The 15,870-nt window shown below is 52.2% G+C and overlaps 1 protein-coding gene across 2 annotated transcripts in view; it reads right to left on the bottom strand.

The window, feature by feature from the left end:
- ASTN2 (astrotactin 2) overlaps positions 1-15,870 on the bottom strand; it is a 357,525-nt gene that overhangs the window by 293,338 nt on the left and 48,317 nt on the right. For both annotated transcript variants that reach the window (XM_054848678.1, XM_054848677.1), the window contains exon 2: positions 7,205-7,392. In XM_054848678.1, the coding sequence (XP_054704653.1) occupies positions 7,205-7,392 (188 nt within the window). The remainder of the gene's footprint in view (positions 1-7,204; positions 7,393-15,870) is intronic.

Consider the following 15,870-nt stretch of genomic DNA (forward strand, 5'->3'; position numbering starts at 1 on the left):
CACCCCCGGACTATACCGGCCACTTTTCCAACGTGAGCTCTTACTTTTTCCCCCCTCCATCCTCTTTTCTCAGCACATCGGGGTTGGGAATTTTCTAAGGCTGCGGATCCCTCCCACGCGTTCGATGCCATCTGCAAAAAGCAAACCCCTCCCAGACGCTTCCTAGGGCTGCTCCTCCCCGAGCACCAGCTCCGAGTGCTCTGGGGATGACACAAGAAAGTTAGCTTGCTGCTCAGTTCGGATGAACTAAGAGTATTTATTCAGCCTCGCTTTATCAGAGATGTAAATCAAGCACTCCAGTTACATATTTTAACACAGTGGGGGGTGCGGGGGGGTGGAATCTGCTGGATAGAAAGCTATAGAGGATCTAATGTATTCACAGTAGCTAAGGTAGAAAACAGAGAGAGATTATTATTAAAAATTATTAACATAACAGGTGTCATTGTCACAAGTGACACTTTAAAGACAAGTCCCCCCCAAATGAATTCCCTAAATACAAGAGCACATCGTTAACTACATTTAGCCCCTGTTTTATACTGTCTCTGCGAAGGAGAGCGGAGAAGAGGGGAAGGGTGAATGAACGAGGCTGCTTCTCCCAGCCTACAAAGAGTTGGTTAATGGCACATTATGGAAACAAAACGTGAAGCAGAAGAATGTCCCCACCTTGGGAAAGAGCAGACCCCACCGACAGCGTCGGGACGAGAGGACCAAGAGGCTTGCTTCTAGCCGTGCCCACCAGCACCCCCCCCGCACCGGTTCAAGTGCACACGCGTGACTTCGTTACTGTCTCCAGGGTGCTCCCGACAGCACAGGGCAGGGACAGGTTATCGGTGTGAAGTCCAGCCGGCGCTGAGCTCCACTCCCCAAACCGACAGAGCCTGCAAGCGGTCAGCCCCACCGCCTTGGGCCACTAGACCCAGCCAAGGTCCCACCAGCCCCTTTGGCCACCCCAAAGCAGCTCAGGGAAGAGCTTAGGGCCACCTTCAGCAGACCAGGAAGGACAGCTGATGGGACGCTGCTCCGGGCAAGGTGCTAACAGCTTGATCTGCCATCAGCGCAGAGCCCACAGCTCCCACCGCCTCCCGGGGATCTGGGGATGCTCGGTCCATCCCTGGGGTGGGCACCTCCTTTTCACCTCCCTGCAAGAGAGGGGTGGGGACGGGACTCTCTCACACGGACACGCTGAACCCAGCTCCTGGGGTTTGGGGGCTTTTCTTTTTGTGGTTTGTTTTTTTTTTTTTTAACAAAAACAGCTCATTGGAGATCAATTTAGCTTTTTAATACCTTCCAGATAAGGAAATCTGCTGCAGCAGCAACTCTCTCCCTACCTTAATTAATTCCTAAACATATCACAAGCTGGAAGGGCATGTTTTATGAATCTGGTTGACCTCCTGGTGCAGAAATGATGACACAGATGTTGTGCCTTCTTCACTACCTCATTACTCATGTTACACCATTTTTTTTCCCCAAATTGAGCTGGCTGACAGGAGCTCCAATGCTGCCACCAGCGAGACACGCCGCAAGGAGCCAGAGTAAGGCTCAAGCAACGTTTCGCACCCACCAAGATCACGGGGCTCCACTGGAACGGCCGGCTATCCCGCAGGACACACCGCTGGGCGAGCTGTGAGGACACGGTCCGGAGGGAAGTAAATCCCTTGGGAGGTTTTGTACCAAGAAGAACAAAATACTGCTGGGTAGGAAAATGAGGCACCACTCGAAGGACAGCCAAGCAGAGGGGAACGCTGGAGCCTGCACGTGGATGTGTCTGAAGCCTGCGGGACTGGAGCGATCCCGCAGAGAGCTGTTTGCTGGGGAGGATGGGAATCGCTCCAGCTCTGCCAAGGGTTTCAGCCGCCCCTCCCCTCCCGTACACGTCGAGATAAGCCCAGTTGCACCAGTATGATGTTACATCCGTCTACGGGAAGGAGAGCAGCCCCTGCCAGCACGGGGAGACAGAAAGGCAACTGGGCTTGTGCAGCTGTTTGGAGAAGACCTCACCATCGTGTCCAACATGCTGGATGGATGCTGGGTTCAGGGCAGCCGAGGGGCTCGTCCCGCCGGGGTACGGCTGCCATCGCACCCCAACGACCATGCAGGATGAGCACAGTGCCACGCGCACACGATGCCTTGTGCAGCCGAGCCGAGAGCCGAATGAGAGGCAGGCTCCCCGAGTAAACATGGGCAGCGGAGCACGGAGGGAGGGACAGTTACGATATGGGTCACAGATAATGGCCAAAAAAGAAGGGAAAAAAGAAGAAGGCAAATGAATGCATTTGTCACAGCCCTCTAGGTGACAGCAGCTTCAGGAAGGAGGCAGGCGCAGCTCCTAACGCCCCACGCACTTGCTGACATTCCTGCAGCGCTCAAGAAACCCCAGAGCTGCCCCAGCCCAAGGCAGCCACGAGAAACCGCGCTCGCCAGGACCCACCTGCGCAGGGCACCGGGCCCTCAGGACCCCTCCCCGGCTCCGCTTCAGAGCAGGATGCTAAATCAGAGCAGGATGCTAAATCAGAGCAGGATGCTAAATCAGAGCGAAGCGTTTAAGAGCACACTGTATACCCAGCGCAGAGCCTGACGGAGCACAGCACCAATGGCTGATCATTAGGGAAACATCAAGATGCATAAGAACAAGAAGAAAAAAGGAAACTCGTATAAATAAGAGCTAAAATAAATCCACTGGGAGACCTAGCAACCAGCAGCTAACTTGTCTACTGCCAGTAAGAGCCAGCAGAAAATAGGCATTAAAAATAAAATAATAATAATAATATAAAAAAAAGCAGCCTGATGAGGTCTGGTCACCTTTTCTTCCAGACACTGAAGTGCTCCCTTGCAGAGCGATGGTATGTGATGAAACAAGGCTTTTGCTTGTTACCGTTCTCAAAAAAGCCCACCTCGTTCCTGCTGGAGATGGAGCAGAGGCAATGCACAGCTCCTTTACGCACCCGCACGGTCCTGGCTCTGCTCTCCCGTTGCCGGGGCTTTTACCAGCATCGCTCACGCAAGCTTAAGGGAGGAAACCCCATCCCTTCGCCAGCGGGACGGGATGCGGCTTTGCATCCTCTTCCCAAACCCGCATCTCGGGCAGCCGCAGGGTCGGGAGGAGCCGCTGGGCGCCATGGCCCTGCCGAAGGTCTGCGAGGTGGGTGAATGCAGAGATAAAAACGTGCCTGTCTACCCATCCCCACCCCTCCGCCTCCCCAGAGCCCCGAAAATAAGCTCCCATCTACAGCGAACGCTGCCGGACGTGGCTCCGGGTCTGAATTTACCACAACGCAGAGCAATAATTAAAGAAGGACACAAGATGGTGGGGAATAAAAAAAAAAAAATCTCTCATGTTTTGTTAAATTCAGCAATTTACAAGGCTGGAATAATTAGTGGTTTAAAATGTTTTGACACAAGCAGCCCCAATAATCATGATAAATCATATCAGGCATACGCCCAGATCCTTGAAGTGACAGATGACAAACAGAGCAGTGACAAGACGCTCCATCACGCGGGGAATCATTGAGTTAATGGAAGAATTATTGCTTCTGAAATCCACTCCAGTCCTGTTGTGGGGAACATTCCAATTTATCAAAGCCAAATGAACATTAATTGCTGCAGCCTGGTAAGTTTTCGAGCTGCTGTGACCTTCATTGAATTTTAATCCAAAACAGATAAGATTTACTTCCACACAAGAGGAAACAACACAATTAAACCCAAATGACAGCTAAGATTATGGGGAAAAAACACAACAGGCGTAATGACAAAAATATTGATTCCTTTCTACTTGACACTGCACAAAAAAAAAAGGTAAATAAATAAAATCTAGCATTTGCATATTTGTTTTTTTCCCCTTCCTCCCTTCTTTTCATTTGGGAGACAAATTTCAGATGCTCAAGCCAAGAGGAAAGGAGTGGCAGACAGTAATGGAGACTGAATTCCCTTTAACTGCAGTAATTAATGTTATGTCTCACTGGGGAGAGATTAAGAAAAAACAGTGAGGAAAGGGGAAAAAAAAATTAAAAATCAAGTATTATTTTGCTGTTAAAGATGCCCTTGAGCTCGGGACAGGAGGTGTGAAGAGCGTCACAGTCGCTCCGTGCCCAGGGCTTTTGCGGGGGCACATGGTGGCCCCAGGGACACTGACGGCCCCTTTCCTGCTGCACTGGAAACAAACCCACCCCGCGGCAGAAAGCCACGCACCGACAGCCAAAACCACTGGGGGGGAAAGAAAAAAAAAAAAAAAAAAAAAAAGAGCAAACCCAGGATCCCCCCTCACCAGCCTCCCCCCGGAGCCCCCCCGCAGCGCAGAGGGGGTCTCGACTGGCGAGGCAGAGCCGGAGTGACCAGCCAGGTCATACACACCTACACGAACCCAAACTAACGCTCCCCTCAGAGGGAGCTCGCCTCGGAGATGTCTCGCTGCCCAGTAAAGCTTTGCCAGAGTACTCCCTGAGCGCAGGATTAGCGCGATCCCCCAGGCAAACCTTCCCCGGCTTTCTACACCTCAGCCGGAGGAGAGGAGACAGGTAAAAGTAAGTGTTACAGCCACTTAACGGAGATGGAAGGAAGCAGTTTCCCGTGCCGTCTCCTGTCCCCCGCAGCGAGATGCTGCGCTGATGATGAACGGGGCACGCAGACCCCGCGTGCCAAGGCAGCGCTGCCGTGGGCTCAAACTCCTCCTGCGGAGCGGGAACGGTGGTTTAGTCTATAGAGAGCACGCAGGAGACATCGGGCTTTAGGGTAGGAAGCAGGAGGGAAAGTTTTTGAGAAGCTGGGAAGGAGGACACGGGGATGGCCAGCTGCATCTCGAGGCAGGAGAAGGGATACGGACGCGGCGGGAGCAGGGGAGGGCAGGAGGGGGGAACCACGCAGCCCCCCGCGCTGGGATGCGGCAGCTGCCAGGCACGGCACGGCCGGGGACCCCGCTGCTGGGGAGGCAGGAGGGCTCCGGTGATGGGGCGTCTCTGGGATGCCACTTAGCTGGGTCAGGGAGGGAAGTAAAAGCGAGGGAAAGCAGCTTGAGCAGAGCCCGGGGAATCGGATGAACTATTTCCCCCAAGAAACAAAGACTTTTGTCCTGTTTTACTTTAGCTACATAACTCCATGTGATCTCGAGGGGGGGGAACACCCACATATTTATCTTCTGCTAGTAACTCAAAACTTGGCTCAGGTTCACTCAAAAAGTTAACGAATCTTCTTAAAAAAAAAAAAAAAAATAAGGCAAAGGTTCAAGCCTGTGCTGCAATCCAGACCCAGGGAAGTGACGCCCAGGGCTTCTGCCTCCCCAGGGACACGTGTCCAGCCCAGATCCCATCCTGGACCCATACCCCTGCCCTGGACCTTGGCTTCTGTCGCGAGGAGTATCAGGACTTATAAAGGAAATGGAATTAGGGCTTATTCAGCGCGGGAGGAACTCTCCTGTCTTCCCCCTGCTTTTGCCGAAGGCCAGGAGAGGCTCAGGGCATGAGTTAACTCTCACAACAAAGCTGCAGACGCTCCCATGCTATCAGCTTCAGCGAGATGTGGCGAAGCGTATCTTCGCTGGCCAGCCCAGGATTAGAGCGCAAAAACATTTCTGCGACGTGCACAGCGATGCCTTCAGCTCCACCCCGCCGGCACCGCTGCTCCTGCGCTCCGAGGTACAGCAGGTGAAGGCTCCGGGCAGGAATTTCTCAGAGAAACCCGTTTCTCTCTCCAAAGCATCAATCACACACAATGACGACCGTCACACTGGTTTTTTAGAAAGATCAGCTTCAGCAAGGTCTGAGGAGCAGGACCCTACTGAAGAAAATCCGCATTTCAAGCAATCGCGCTAATCGCCAGAGCCAGCGTCTCGCCGCAGCCACGGGCCTCTCCTCCACGGCTCGGGTTTGCCCACAACAGCCAAGCAATCCCATGCTCAAACCAAGGATCGAGCTTTTCACACCCCACGCTCGGGTTTTGCTGTCTTCATTCCTTGCCCTGTCTCTCACTTGGTTTTGCAGGTTTATTTTCCAAGTTTACCAGTTTTACCTTTTTTCCCCCCTCTCCAAAACTCCGTCACACTGACATTTTTAGCGGGACCTAAGAAACGTTCCCTGTCCAACCCAGTAAGCTGCAGTCCCCGATTCCTCTCCCTTCTGCCCTCTTGCTATCGTACCGCCTCTTATCTTGCCCAAGAGCCTTAACGCAAAGCCTCTCTCCGTGCTCACACGCACTCAGTGCCCAATCCAAAGCCCCACTGACAACAAATGAGACACTCAAAATAACAGGTTTAAGTTGTAAAAGCCAAATAGCCGCTTGTTCAAATGGGGAAAAAAAAAAAAAGACTTTGCGCAGCCATCGTCTCTATTCCTCCTTCCAAAAGGAAGGACAGAAGGTGCGGAGATGACGCTCGGGTTCCAAGCCATGAACAGATGCACCTTTTGTGGAGGGTTGCTGCAATGGGAACCCCCAACCCTACAACAGACTAACTTTGGGCAAATAGATGACATGCATATACACAGGATCTACAAGTCTAACTCCTTTTTTTCTTTTATTGACGGGATAGTTTATCCCAATGGGAGTTAAGGGACAATACATTCAGTCACATTTTACAGACGTAGCTGCAAAGCACAGAGGGATGATGGACCAAATCCAAATCTGTAGGCAACCACCTCATATTATACTGAAATAAGCACTTTAAAAGGCAGAGCACATACACAAGATGTTAATAAAAGGTCACATAAACACCTGAGATGGAGATAGTCAAAGCATCTGGATCATCTTTTTACTTTTAGGTCAGGCTCATCCTTTGTAAGAGAAGGATCTCACACTATAGCCCATACCCAATTGACAGGCAAAATTCAGTTTCAGAAAACTTCAAGAAGAAATGACCAAGCCCAAAATCTTGCCTTTCCACACGCCCAAACGCGAGACCAAGGAGAAATACTGCTCACGCCTCACCAGAGGCAGGAGGAGCCATAGCTTCCTTCTCACCCCCCCAACAGCTTCTTCCCTATGGTCTGTTGGTTTGTTTTATTTCATTTTCTTAAAAGACCCTCTTTTTTTTTTTCCTGGCCCATTCAAACACATCTCTCCCTCTCTGGAGGCCCAACCAAGAAGGGACACGGACATTTGCAAACTGGACTTGCCACCCTGCTCTTTTTCACCACCCTCCCACCACCATCTGGCTGCCGGCCACCGTCCCCTCCCAGACTGTTCTTTGTCCCCTCGGGCACCGTCGGCAGCTTTGACTCACCATGACTGAGATATGAAGAATGTGCATCTGCTCCTCCACTATCTCCGAAGGCTCCTGGAGGCTGGGGGGGGTGGCCCGGGAGAGCTGCTCGGCGCTGCTCATGGAGACGTGGAAGTACAGGGTGCCGTTCTCCAGCCACTGCTGCTTCCAGTGCACCAGCGAAATGTCGGCCACGGTCCCTGACATCTCTGCAAGGACAAAACATGCAACTGAGGATCAGTTTTCTCCACGGTGCTATTAGGCGGTATTCTTAGCAGTCCTGGAAATCGGGACTTTTGAGTCTTATCCCTAGTTCTGCTTCTGACCTGCAGGATGAGCTTGAGCATTGGTTTTGGCCTCTGCCTGCTATTTCCCCCATATACAAATGGTAACAGTTGTCTTCCGTAATAAAAAGCAAGGGGCTACGAAGTGCCTTGGGATTTCTGCGCTAGAAAGGCAACGACAGCAAATAACACGTTGCACAAGGTGCCTGTAACCTCCTATAGCTCTCCCAGCAAAAAGGCTGGAAGAAGCTCCTCGAGCTCTGCAGCCAAGCCCAAGGGAGGTTTGTGCTCGGCACGAGGCAGAGGGAAGACACTTGGTGCCAAGCAAGCCAAAATGCAGCCATCGGTACATGCTCTGCTGGCATTTACAACGAAACCTTCTTCCAGATAGCGAGGTAGTACTGGAGCTGTCTTGAGCAGGGACGGTCCCAGCCCAGACTGACAAGCACCAGTAAGAAGAGACAACCACCAGGCTTGACCCATACAGCTTGGCCTTGGGGTTGCACGTCTGTTGGTCTTCCTCTGCAGCCTTCCGTTAGCTTTACATCCCACCCATCCTGATTTACAGCGTTAAGCGCCCTGGGAACCAGGATTACAGCATCCCGGCACACACATCCACTGCGGCAGCTTCCCCTGACTCAGGGCACTACACCTGACTAATTAGGGGCTCGGACAACCCAGGCACGGCTTAACCAAAAGCCAGTCCCAGATCCATGGTCTCCAGCACAGCCGGAGCCAGCAGCTCCAAGCCTCAGCTGCAGCTCCTGCCTTGGCCAGGCAGCAGAACAGGCAGGAGTGCTGACAGCTCCACAGCTGCCCATCAAGTTTTAAACGCATCTCTGCAAAGAACTGATTTGGCAGTTTGGCAGCCGAATCGAAACCGAAAAAAAAAAAATACTAGCGCAAAATGAGCCAAAATATTTCTCCTTCCACCACCTCTTTTTTTTGTGTTTGTTTTTCCATTTGCAATATAAGCAATGGGAAGCAAGTCAGGTCCTCTTAGTCACTGGGCCCACGGCTTCGGCAATCACCCGCTTTGTGAGAGACCCAAATTCAATTCCCTCCTGTTTGGGAACAGCCACCAGCTGTAACAGACCGTGGCCTGCAGCCTGTACGGCGTGTCTGCTCCAGAAAGGCTGACAGCACGAGTTCGGGTTCCCCTGGCACCGTGGTGGGAACGCAGACAAGGTCCCCCTCCACACCTCGGCCGCAGAGCATCACCCACGAGAGGGGCAGCGGGGAGGACAGGGCTCATTCCCCCACGGGCAAAGCAGCCAGGGAACAGCGGTGGCATTTTGCGTTTCATTTTCCTGAACCCAGCTGGGCAAAAGCACATCCAGTTCCAGCTCCCGGCGGAGACAAAGGAAGGAACAAGCCCAGCTGAGGCTGTCCTGAGGAGTTGCCCACACCTTTCAGGACAAGATGCTTCAAGATGCTTGGGTACTGGCTCACAAGCAGCCACACAGTCTACAACACCAGGCACTTCTACAGACCCACATCCCAACCCAGCAAAAAAAACCCTCTTGATCCTTCAGAAACAATTTTTCTTACCCCTGAAATCAATAGCTTTTCCAGAAGCAAGCTCCTGGCTTTCCATCACGGATCAAGGCAGAGCCAGCCACCCCCTGCTCCCAGAGAAGTCCCCATCCCGCCCCGGTCCCGCAGGATCCCCCCTGGCTGCACAGCCCAGCTGAGGGCAGTAAAGGGGTAACCTTGTCCCTGCCAACTCCCTGATTCAGCACCTCACTAATTACACTACTGACATACCTGAGCCGGCTGCACCGTTACCTGAATCTAATCAGAGGGCTGTGCTCATTATCTCTGCTTCCCGAGCACTGTGCCGGTCGTTATCCCCAATCTCTATGCACATCTGAGCACTCAAGGAGGAAAAACTAAACAGCTCCTGACCATGCATGGGATCCATCAAGAGCCCACGCTCGCACTTCGGAGGGGACGCGTGAACTCCCTGTCACATCTCTGTCACTGCAATGAGATCGCTCCTAATAATCCCTTCCCTCCTTTAATATAAATAGCTATTTGCCGGAGCAAATCCGTAGCAAGAGGTGCCGCTTGCACTCTTTACCCTGTAAATCAAGCCAGCCCTGCGGCTCACGCTGCAGGACAGCAGCCTGCACAACACCTGGGAACCTAATGAACTGAGGTTTGTGTCTCTCGCCTCCAAAGAGGCTAAAGCAGAAGGCTTCTTATAGCAGTAAAAGTAAGAACAAAATGAGAGGAATACCAGGGCTGCTCAATTGCAGTCGTCTTCCTAGCAAGGCTTTAAAGGTCTGTACTGAAAAGCATCTCTTTGTCTAATTAAAACTGCAACAAATGCTACTTTTAGGACTAAAAGCAGTAACAGCTTTAGGACAGACATCACAACCTCTTCTCCATAAGCCAAGAGGCCATAGGACAGCATGGAAGCATCAAGAAACAGGACTCTGGTTATGCAAAGCCATCTTAATTCTGTTCAGAGGGACAGTCACCCGTAGGAGAGGACGATTTACAACACTACACGCTCATCACACACACATCCCGGCAGAAGACCTTTCCAAAATAGCTCAGGAAAGGAGGTTATATTGCCCAGACCTGATGTGGGTGCCACCGGGACCCCGCCGCTACGACTTTCAAAGGCTACATCACATTAACGAAGCAGGGGAAAAAAAACCAAACCTCCAGGGTCAATCTTTCTCCAAAATTTTCCCTTGCACACGCATTTTTGCATGGGATATTTAAAAGGATCACAGAGAACGTTTTCTGGGGAGTTCTGAGATACAGGCAATTTTTTGCATTTTAGCCTAGACTGAAGATAAGCCTGTTTCATTTTCAAAAGGTCTCTTCCAAAAGTAGAAACTTCAATTTAACATTCATTTCACAATTTTAAGCAAACCCAGCAGCGAGGCGACTGCTGACGAAAGTTGACTTGCCAAGCCTGGGTACCGTTTACCACACATTTATAAATACCTGTCTGCTCTTCACCCCTGCAGCCCGTGTTGCAGGAAACCTGGCCATTACTACTCCTAGCATTGCCAGGACATCATGAGCCTTCAATCAGATTCACTGCTTACAAGAAAAAAAAAAAAAAAGAAAAAAAAGAAAAAAAAAGAAAAAAAAAAGCCTTTTCAAGCCCTGTTAACTGCTGAACCCTTCAATATCCAAACACGGGGAAGTTTTTTGGCTTCATATACTTGACATGAATATTATACTGCCTGTGTTTCACTGGACACGCATTGTCACTCCGCTATCTACACAGTAGTTACAGCAGCGATAGCCCGTCCATCAGAAAGGATGCAATAGTCTGCAGCAAGATTGCCTGTTATCAGAGCTTTCAAATGCTTTTGGAACAAATTAAGGGCATTCCTGCACCAAAACAGAGTGAGATACAGTTAAGGTTCTAAATGGGCAGCAACAGAAAAGCACTTGTAGCCTACAGCTGTTTAAAACCTCGGCATCTAGCTGACGGGGAGTTCTCAGACGGGGTTCGAACACAGCTTTGTGGGTAAAACACCCAGTAAAACAGCCGGAGGGACCAAGCGACAACTGCCACGCCATCTTCTAACCTGCTCACCGTGCCCGACGGAGAGTAGCGGGGAAGGGACGACAAAGGTGCCAGCAGCACCCAGCCAGACCCCTCGCTCACCATCATCATCCTCCTCCTCCTCCTCCAAAGCCCGCAGACAGCCACGTCTCTCCACCCCAGCGCAGAGGACTGTTCCCCTGCCAGACCAGCAGAGATGTGATGTCTCCTCTCCTGCCCCAACTCTCCACACCTGCCCTTCGTCTCCCATCACGCAGCCCAGCTGCGCCCAAGGGCAGCACCGCCTCCCCCCCACCCCCAGCCTTCCACATCCCCTGGTGATGGTCTGAATTTAAGAAAAGGGCACACAGAGCGCTTTCTCCTTTTCTGCCCTTCCTCAAGCTCTGGGTCTCATAAAACTACAATTTCCACGTTTTCTCGGAAATCAAACAAGCGATCCAAACAAAACCCTTCCTGGGGTCAGTCCCCAACCAGGGCTCGTGCCCATCAGAAGGTCACCTGCCCAGGACAAGGCGGGGGGAGGCAGGGGACAGCAGCCACCACAGCAAGATCCCTTCCGACTGATTCTCTAATTCCATTTTTCCCTTCACTGTTGCTACAACCCTTACATATAAACATTTCATTGAAGTCTTCAACTCGTATTACAATCAAACTTAAAAGCAAAAGGGCCTAAATGCATTTCGTTGGGAACCAAGACGATTCCCATAAAAGCAGATTATGCTGACATGATGAATATAAAATGCAACAGCAGATATTAAAGTTGGAGGATTGTTACTCCATGCCTTCGGGCTCCTGGCTGCCTCACCCACCTCCTCCTCCTCCTCCTCCCTCTCTGCCCCCTCCTGCTCTGTTTTACCGAAGGCAGAGAGCAGGCAGAGATAGCCTTTTCACCTCTGTCTTCTCCAAGGCAGGCTGCCAGGCTTGAAATATTCACTCGCTCCCCCCAGCCCCCCCCAACCTTATGCAATGCTTCAACATTCATCAGTTATTCGGGAGGTTGCAGCCCTGCCTTATCTGTCACGGCGTTTTACAAAGCCTGTTTTGTATTTAATTGGCTTGTTCTTGCTAATCTACCATGATTATTGTATTTTTATTTAATTCTTGAAGGTCATTATTAAAATAAGCCATTTTGCTTACGGCAGTTTATCCCTGCACGGTTCCCCACCGCCGGATAACCAAACCCTCCTCCCGCTTCCCCTCCCCTCCGGTCCCCAGCGCCGCTCAGACCCCGGGACCTGCCAGACACCTTCGCAACAAGGACCAACTCCTCGGTGTGACGAGTGGGAAGCCTGTGAGTAACTTCCAGTGCACGGATCCAGGCTCCTCCTGCCTTTTTCCTCACCACCTGCTTCATCCCAGCAGGACCTGCACCCTCCAGCCAGACTTCGTCAGCTCACCCGCACAACTCATCGTCTTAATCTGTTGGCAGGGGGAAAGCTGGAGATCTGGTTAGCGATTGCATTTCCTTTCACGGCAGGCTCGGAAACACAAGCCCATCTCGCACAAAAAGCCAGCGCTGATAACGGCGTTGGCCTCTTCTTGCCCGTGCGTCACCCCTAATCCTGCAATCCCATTTCTCCTGCTATTAGTCCGGGGGTTCTTCTGAGTTAATGTTCTCCAGAGGCGCCAACCTCCGGTGAAGTGTTAGTTTATAGATTCTTCGGTGCTAGCTACCACTTATGCTAATAAACCAAATTTATGCAGAAAGTCATAAACAGAGAGCTCTCCCCAGTGCCCTTGCCAGCACAGGATTGCTCCCTGCGGAATAGATTATCGCTCTCTGTGCAGACTAGCTCCAAAACGACTCTAGTAATGGGGCTTCCCCCACGCTCCCCGGGGGGCTATTCTGCAGTCAAACAGGCCCTAACAGTTCTAATGGTTTGGGTCTTTTGGTGGCAATGTGGTAGGGTTTTTTTATCCTAATCATTAGCTCGGTTCATTCTTTTTTCCCTTTCCCCTCCGCTCATTTTTTAACATGTTCCTTCCCTTCTACATCTACTCCCCTGCTCCCCCCGCAGTACTCCCTAGGGCAACACACAAATGCAGCTGCAGATCGTAAAAAGTAATAGAGAAGCTCAGAAGTTTAAGAAGGGGAGAAAAAAAGATGACAAGCTCTCTCTGATCATCTCTTTTCAAAGCCCCTGTCTGTAAGGAACACAGGGCTGTACCTGCAGGGCATTTCAGGGGTGGCTTCGACGCGGTGCGTGTCTGCCGGGACGTGGCACGTGTCCGGGGATGGTGCTGGATAGAGGAGGGCTTCAGGGAGCCTCGGTCTTGGGGTGGTCCATGGGGCACCCCACCAACACCGTGGGCAGGCTGGGGCACTCTCTCTGCATCTCGTTTGCTCTGCCAGCAGCATCACGCGTCTGATGTTGGAAGGGCAAAATGTCAGGCACCCCAGGGCAAGATGGGATTTGCAGTAAAGTGGGTTTGACTATTTTTAGGCTTTGTTCAAACCGCCTGGAAGGACAAGCACAAGAAGGCAGGTTTCGGGCATGCTCCTGGGAGCAGCCACCTCAAAGACCACATAGATGTGGTAAGAGCTGAGCGGTCACCGAAGGGTCCCTGACAATCAGAGCAACATGACTGAAGGTGAGGGCAGATCCCAAGATCACAACAGGAACCCAGAAAACGAGAAGAAAAAAGCCTCCCAGGTTCAGATGGAGAGCTTGCCTCTCCCCACGGCCAGGCTGGAGAGCCAGAGGGGCCAGGGCGGCCGCAGAGCAGCCCCGGGGCAGAGCATCCCCCCATGCTGCCAGGGAGAACCGGTGCTCGCCAGGGACGGCACCACCTCACCATCCACACCATCGAAGGCAGGTGACAGACACAACCCCAGCACAACCGCCTGCTCTGTCACCGCTGCGAGCGGACGACCGGACGACGTGCCTCTGTGCAGCCCCAGGACATCCAGCCTTCAGACCCAGTCAGCATGCAGCCCCATCCCACATCCCACCCACGCTGCCCTTAGGGCATCATGAGTACAGGAAGCCATGGCGAGGCAGTGTTCCCACCTTCAGTGTCACGGCCAAAAATCCTTCCCGGAGGCTTTTCAGACAACGCTGCGAAGGGCTTTGCACGGACTGTGCCCTGCGCAGGGGTGACTCCCAGGCTGAGCTTGTCAATGCTTTTGGAAACAGCGAGGAGCCACCAAGCACCCCAGCAACTCTTCCCTCATGAACACCAGCACCCCCAGTTTCTCAACAAGCTGGAAGCCTACCACACGCATCTCAGCTTGAGGGCTTGAAGATTTACACCCACTTACCACCAAAAGTCTCCTCGCAGGCTGCAATGTGGTGGGAGCGAGGTTTGTGGGTACACCCGCACCCACAACACGGAGGGGCATGGTACCCCTTCGCCTGGTGCTCTTCCCAAGCCCATTCACCTCTGCGGAAACAGGAATTAGCATCTCGCACGCGGCACAAAGCGGGATGCACACAGCCCACTGATAAGGCTGTACGGGAATAAACGCATCGAGCTGGTAAGCTCAGCCCCCAGCACCTGAAGTGAAACAGCGAGTCCCAACACAAGAAGGGCTCTCCTCGCTGCCGCCGTGTTTCACTATTGAGCTATCAGAGCCGTGCAACCGGAGCAGCTACTCCAAAGGTGGCCCGCAGCATCTGCCCAGCTTCAGCAGGCACCAACGTCAACCCTTACACCTCCCTGCCTGACCCTCCGACCCGACTCCAGCCCTTCTGGGGCAGCCCGTGCAATTTGCCATGAGCTGGTGTTACAGTCATGAGCCCAACGACAGTACTGGATTTACTCTGGTTAATGGCAGGAACAGGGAACTCAGCCAGGACAATGTGGATTCTTCCCATCCTCCCACCAACCTTATTCACAGACATGGCTTTTTTTGCCCTTTTTTTTTTTTTTAAGGGAATATTTTAGGTAGATGTAATTATCCTGAAATGCAGCAAGAGGTCAGCAGACTGTATCATCACACAGATGGTCCAGGAGATGAGACAGGGTGAGCGGGGAGGACAGAGACAGCCTCTTCCATGGCTCAGCCCCTGGAAACACTTCGAGACAACTGGAGGGTCGGGCTGCTCCAATACAGCTCTCAGTCCCGGCTCTGGAGCCCTCTGCACCGTCCCTGCATCCCTTTGGCCCTTCTAATCGCAGGCTTTAGGGTCCCTATATACGTCAGCGAGTGGATATTGATTTGCTGCACTGCCTACAGATCATACTTTGACTCCACGCACCCTAAAGAAGCTCAGCACACGCTCCGTGTTCTTACAGCTGCTTTGATTGCAATTCAGTCTCTAGTACATTACCCTTATTTATAATGCCAGGGCTTCAGCGTGGCGCCTCAGGCGCTCTAAAATTATTACAGGGCCCTTTTGACTTTCAATTCCCTTCCATTCAATTCCATTTTTATTTGTCAGCAGAGACTCCCATTGACCAGCGGTGGAAGCCAACTGCGTGCAGGCAGACAGCGCTACTGCATGTTAAACCGATCCTATAGAAATTACTCGCAGGCGGCTCCACACGACGGGTCATCTCGGTTTGAATGAGAAACGCCGGGTCTGGAAGAGCAGCTGGCAGAGCGCTCCTGGGTGCAGCTTCCTCGGAGAGATGAGACATCCGGGCTTGGAGCAGCACCGGGGGTGCTCAGCCGCAGCCCCTCGACAGTGCCATCCACCCGGCTGATGCAGCCGTAATTTAAAAAAAAGGTGAAGGCAAGTGATTTTAAGCCTCAGAGCCCCTCTTGCGTATCCTGCAGGGGTGGAGGGGCAGGCTTGCAAGAGGGATGGGTGTGAATGCGGTGCCTTGATGCACAGATTTTGTTTAGCAGCCCTCTCTCCTTCCCCAACTCCCACCCCTCAATTAAGGACAGGAGTTTTCAGTAAAACCCCAAAGCACCT

This window comes from Grus americana, chromosome 20, assembly GCF_028858705.1.
Source record: "Grus americana isolate bGruAme1 chromosome 20, bGruAme1.mat, whole genome shotgun sequence".
Lineage (NCBI taxonomy): Eukaryota > Metazoa > Chordata > Aves > Gruiformes > Gruidae > Grus > Grus americana.